This window comes from Nerophis lumbriciformis, linkage group LG18 (genome assembly GCF_033978685.3).
Source record: "Nerophis lumbriciformis linkage group LG18, RoL_Nlum_v2.1, whole genome shotgun sequence".
Classification (NCBI taxonomy): Eukaryota; Metazoa; Chordata; class Actinopteri; order Syngnathiformes; family Syngnathidae; genus Nerophis; species Nerophis lumbriciformis.
The window spans coordinates 38,677,501-38,683,309 of NC_084565.2; the positions used below are offsets into that span (position 1 = coordinate 38,677,501).

Genomic DNA, 5,809 nt, shown 5'->3' on the forward strand with positions numbered 1-5,809 from the left:
TTGTGTGTTACTTCTTTACTTTCATAGTCATATTACAAACAGCTAGTGTTCATCCAGTTGTTCTCTTTTGGTTGTCTGCAAGTACTGTGTGTGTCAACCTTGAGCTCGGAATGCAGGGAGTAAAAAATACTCCTTTCTCTTATCGTATCCTGTCCTGTCTCTTTTCAGAGTTGAACAATGGACGTTTGTATTACTTCTGGAGGGCGGGGGCGAGGGAGACATTATAGAAGAGTGTCTCCGTGATGTTAGATTAGACAATTTTTTAGCTGCGCTAGTGAAGGCTTCTGTACTGGATTTGGTCTCACGTTTGTTTCCAAGGCTTTGGAAATAAATTACAAAATACCTATTCTGTCTCTGGTGGTTCTTCTTACTCAGCTTATGTGTCATAAAAAGAACTTGGGAGTGACCAGCAACTTAAATTCCCTGGGAGGAACAACTGGTCCAAACGCAACACTATCTACGTGCATACATACAAAAATGCTAAGCCCTGCTTTTTGCCTGCAGGCGCGGCCCAAAATGACCGACCGTCGGTAGACAGACCTGGTTTGTACAAGGAGGCATAGTTTGTAAATGGAAAAGTCCCTAAATAGAGGGGTTGGTAAATGGAGGTTCCTCTGTTCATGTGCACGTCACAAACCCTCAAAACAAGCTAAGACGTTTCCTCTTCCCAGCGGCCCGAGAGCGAGGAGGCGAGATCCCCTCAGCCGCCTTCACCTTCTGGTCCACCTACGCCACCTTTACCTTCTGCTCCACCCACGCCGCAGAAGAGCGTGGTGCCCACAATAGAGAAGACATCAGGTAAGATGTTTGGCCAAGAGGCACCTGGGGGACGTGAGAAGATGTTTTGTGTCAGTCCTTAAAGGTTTGAAGCCGGCCGGTAGTCACAAGAGAACACCGCCCGACGCCAACCTCCTCGCGGGGGGGAAACTCCTGGGCAACATGAAGTCTGTGGCGTCGCTCAAAGACTCGCCGCTGTCGGCCGTCTTCACGGGACATGCCGTAAGTCAGCGACCGTCCGCCGCGCCTTTTTGGCCTTTGTCCACCCCGTCAGCGTGTGATCCCCGCAGAGCAAGATGGTGGTCCTGCCCAGCGAGCAGGCCAACCTGGCCGACATCGACCACCTGGTGCCCACCCACGATCAGAAGGGGCGGCCCATCGCCGAGTGGAAGAGGCAGGTGATGGTGAGACAGCTGCAGGCCCGGCTGCTGGACGAGGAGGACCAGAGGAGGAAGGTCAAGCTCCTGGCGGTTCTTCTACTCTCTCTTACTTATTGCAATATACAGTCGTGGTAGAGAACATGATTTCATGGCTGTCTTGAGTATCCAATCATTTCTACAACTCTTATTTTTTTGTGATAGAGTGATTGGAGCACATACTTGTTGGTCCAACAAGTATGTGCTCCTCAGCCTTCCCGGCAAGGTCTATTCAGGTGTATTGGAGAGGATGCTGGATAGTCGAACCTCAGATCCAGGAGGAGCATGTGGTTTTCGTCCTGGTCGTGGAACTGTGGACCGGCTCTATATTCTCGGCAGGGTCTTTGAGGGTGCATGGGAGTTTGCCCAACCAGTCTACATGTGCTTTGTGGACTTGGAGAAGGAATTTGACCGTGTCCCTCGGGAAGTCCTGTGGGGAGTACTTAGAGTATGGGGTATCGGACTGTCTGATTGTGGCGGTCCGCTCCCTGTATGATCAGTGTCAGAGCTTGGTCTGCATTGCCGGCGGTAAGTCGTACACGTTTCCAGTGAGGGTTGGACCCTGCCAAGTCCGCCCTTTGTCACCGATTATGTTCATAACTTTTATGGACAGAATTTCTAGGCTCAGTCAGGGTGTTGAAGGGATCCGGTTTGGTGGCTCCAGGATTAGGTCTCTGCTTTTTGTGGATGATGTGGTCCTGATGGCTTCATCTGGCCGGGATCTTCAGCTCTCACTGGATCGGTTCACAGCCGCATGTGAAGCGACTGGGACGAGAATCAGCACCTCCAAGTCAGAGTCCATGGTTCTCGCCCGGAAAAGGGTGGAGGGACATCTCCAGGTTGGGGAGGAGACCCTGCCCCAAGTACCTCGGAGTCTTGTTCACGAGTGAGGGAAGAGTGGATCGTGAGATGGACAGTCGGATCGGTGCGGCGTCTTCAGTAATGCGGACGCTGTATCGATCCGTTGTGGTGAAGAAGGAGCTGAGCCGGAAGGCAAAGCTCTCAATTTACCGGGCGATCTACGTTCCCATCCTCACCTATGGTCATGAGCTTTGGGTTATGACCGAAAGGACAAGATCACGGGTACAAGCGGCCCAAATGAGTTTCCTCCGCCGGGTGGCGGGGCTTTCCCTTAGAGATAGGGTGAGAAGCTCTGTCATCCGAGAGGAGCTCAAAGTAAAGCCGCTGCTCCTCCACATCGAGAGGAGCCAGATGAGGTGGTTCGGGCATCTGGTCAGGATGCCACCCGAACGTCTCCCTAGGGAGGTGTTTAGGGCACGTCCGACCGGTAGGAGGCCACGGGGAAGACCCAGGACACGTTGGGAAGACTATGTCTCCCGGCTGGCCTTGGAATGCCTCTGGATCCCCCGGGAGGAGCTGGACGAAGTGGCTGGGGGGAGGGAAGTCTGGGCTTCCCTGCTTAGGCTGCTGCCGCCGCGAACCAACCTCGGATGGCTACCAAAAGCGTCATTTTTGACGCCGAGGTGTATTCCTGCAAAATTAGCAAAATAGCTAGCATGCTAACAGTACTATGCTAACAATAGCTTACAGTTAGCATTAATGAGATACAAATATATATGACACTGAGGTGATAGTTGCTAAATGAGCTAATAAAAAATCCAGCCTGGTAATGTTAGCATGCTAAAATGCTAACTGTAAATGTGAGTGTAATGAATGTAAACCCATAAAATTATCTAAGGAAAGCTAGCATTCTATCGTTAGCATGCTAACAGGCATCATTCGACAAGTAACAAAATATTGGATGTTTATATATTTGATATCCCTGCAAAATGAGCGAAAAAGCTAGCATGCTAATATTAGAATTGTTAAAAAAAATGCCGCACTTGAAAGTATAAACAGTACAAGATATAGAGTACTTTCCTAAGGATGCTACGTGTGCCTTTGTCAGGAGAACGGCAACAGGTTGGCCAAAGTCAAGTGGCGGTACTCGCAGGCCCACAACGCCATCCTGGGTCCGTCCGGCGAGCTTCTGACGGAGCACGACCTGGTCTACCTGGAGCAGCAGATCGCCAGCGTGGCCCTGCGGAGGCACTGCGAGGGCTACGAGCTGGAGCTGGCCCGGCTGGCCGAGGAGCTGCGCCACATCCTGCCGGCGCCCGTGGTCAACATCAGCGTCAACACGCAGTTCCGCAACTTCAGCAGTCAGGTGGCGCTGCCCGTGTGGTGCGGCCGCATCTCGGGCATCGTGAGGAGCATGTCGCTGCTCATGAGCAACCTGAGCGACCAGCCCTACTGCAAGATGCCCGACACCGACCTCGTCGCCGTCTTCTCGCAGGCGCCCCGCAGACCGGACTCCACCGGGGGGCGCCGGGAGAGGATCGAAGACGAGATCCAGCAGTTTGGCGTCTCTGTGAGGACGCTCAAGTCCAACTTTGAGACGCAGAACTCTGCCGAGGACGACGACGCCTTCCGTGCCGCGGCTCCGCCGGACAAGCCGCCTCAAGTCTCCGACGCGACTCCTGGGACGGACCAGAACAGCGGCGTGGAGAAGGTTTCAGGGGTTGTGGAGACAACCAGCCTGCGCAAGGAGCGCATCGTGGTGCTCTTCTTGGGCCACTGGAAGAAGTCCGCCTACTCCGTGACGCTCAAGAGGAAGGCCGGCGGCGGCGCGGAGGCGAGTCACGACGGATGCGGTCCTGAGGACAGTGCTCAGTCCAAGATGATGAACAGTTCTCTGGCACACTTCTTCAAGCAGAGGAGTGCCGTCAACAAGATGCTGGGGAACTGGAGGAACATGATCTCCAGGGTTCCTTCCAGGCAGGTCCCACGGTAAGTCCACAGGAATTGCAAAATGAGCAGGCCCATGTTGCAACAATTAGAATCGATCCCAAAGTGCATTATAGGCAGCAGGCCCATGTTGCAGCAATTAGACTGACCCCAAAGTGTTTTACAGGCAGCAGGCCCATGTTTCAGCAATTAGAGTGATCCCAAAGTGTTTTACAGGCAGCAGGCCCTTGTTTCAGCAATTAGACTGACCCCAAAGTGCTTTACAAGCAGCAGGCCCATGTTGCAGCAATTAGACCGATCTCAAAGTGTTTTACGGGCAGCAATTAGACCGATCCCAAAGTGTTCTACAGGCAGCAGGCCCATGTTGCAGCAATTAGACCGATCCCAAAGTGTTCTACAGGCAGCAGGCCCATGTTGCAACAATTAGACCGATCCCAAAATGTTTTACAGGCAGCAGGCCCATGTTGCAGCAATTAGACTGCTCCCAAAGTGTTTTACAGGCAGCAATTAGACCGATCCCAAAGTGTTTTTCAGGCAGCAGGCCCATTTTGCAGCAATTAGACCGACCCCAAAATGTTTTTCAGGCAGCAGGCCCATGTTGCAGCAATAAGACCAATCCCAAATGTTTTTCAGCAGGCCCATGTTGCAGCAATTAGACCAACTTCAAAGTGTTTTTCAGGCAACAGGCCCATGTTGCAGCAATTAGACTGATCCCAAAATGTTTTTCAGGCAGCAGGCCCATGTTGCAGTAATTAGACTGATCCCAAAATATTTTTCAGGCAGCAGGCCCATTTTGCAGCAATTAGACTGATCCAAAGTGCTTTACAGGCAGCAGGCCCATGTTGCAGCAATTAGACCGATCCCAAAGTGTTTTTCAGGCAGCAGGCCCACTTTGCAGCAATTAGACTGATCCAAAGTGCTTTACAGGCAGCAGGCCCATGTTGCAGCAATTAGACTGATCCCAAAATGTTTTTCAGGCAGCAGGCCCATTTTGCAGCAATTAGACCAATCCCAAAGTGTTTTTCAGGCAGCAGGCCCATGTTGCAGCAATTAGACTGACCCCAAATGTTTTTCAGGCATCAGGCCCTCTTCTCCCCGGAGCAGTTCCTTCCCCGCGTGGACGGCGTGCCCATGGAGTACGACCACCTGACCCTGGACCTCTTCATGCTGGGCTACTTCCACATCCTGGAGCTGGAGCTGCCGGTGGACGAGCGCAAGATGAGACACCTGCTGTGCTTCGAGGTGTTCGACCACGTGGGCAGCTTCCCCTGGGAGCTGGTGCGGGACTTCCACAAGGCCGTCATGCGGGACATCCAGGCCGGGGAGCGCCAGTGGAAGGACGGCTTCCAGGACCTGAAGGCCAAGTTCTTCGGCGGCCCGGCCAGCGAGGCCCCGGCGGAGGCGGAGACGAGGCGCCTTCCAGAGATTAGACCGCTCCCGAAAGTCATCGTGCAGACGCCCACGCCGGATGAGGGTTCGCTCCACGCGGGCAGCGACATCTCCTGCTTCAGCAATGAGGAGATCTGCCAATACATCGACAGGAGCTTCGCCTTCTGGAAGGAGAAGGAGGCCGAGATTTTTGATTTTGAATAGTCACTCATCCGTCGTCCTTCCAGAGATCGTCCCTTTTCAACTTTGTACGCCAATTTATTATCACTGCTTTTTTTATCGCTAACGTGACTAACAAGTGACTAGATGGCGCCATCTTCTGGGGGAACAAGAGCGCCATCTCACCAGTCAATTCACTCAACAAGAAAGACACAATGTTGTGTAAGCACAGTGGAACCTCCATTTACAAACTTAAGATCAGGGTTCTTAAATAGAAAAGTTTGTATAGTGGAGCAAATGTCGCTAACGTGACTACATGG

General features: G+C 52.6%; 1 protein-coding gene across 1 annotated transcript in view; it reads left to right on the forward strand.

Moving 5' to 3' along the window:
* The window catches only part of espnla (espin like a), a 14,704-nt gene extending 9,170 nt beyond the window's left edge, over positions 1 to 5,534 (forward strand). The window contains exons 5-12 of the mRNA XM_072915054.1: positions 169 to 239; positions 505 to 543; positions 655 to 720; positions 765 to 798; positions 840 to 999; positions 1,068 to 1,232; positions 3,103 to 3,983; positions 5,018 to 5,534. Of these exons, the coding sequence (XP_072771155.1) occupies positions 169 to 239; positions 505 to 543; positions 655 to 720; positions 765 to 798; positions 840 to 999; positions 1,068 to 1,232; positions 3,103 to 3,983; positions 5,018 to 5,534 (1,933 nt within the window). The remainder of the gene's footprint in view (positions 1 to 168; positions 240 to 504; positions 544 to 654; positions 721 to 764; positions 799 to 839; positions 1,000 to 1,067; positions 1,233 to 3,102; positions 3,984 to 5,017) is intronic.
* The last annotated feature ends 275 nt before the right edge of the window (positions 5,535 to 5,809 follow it).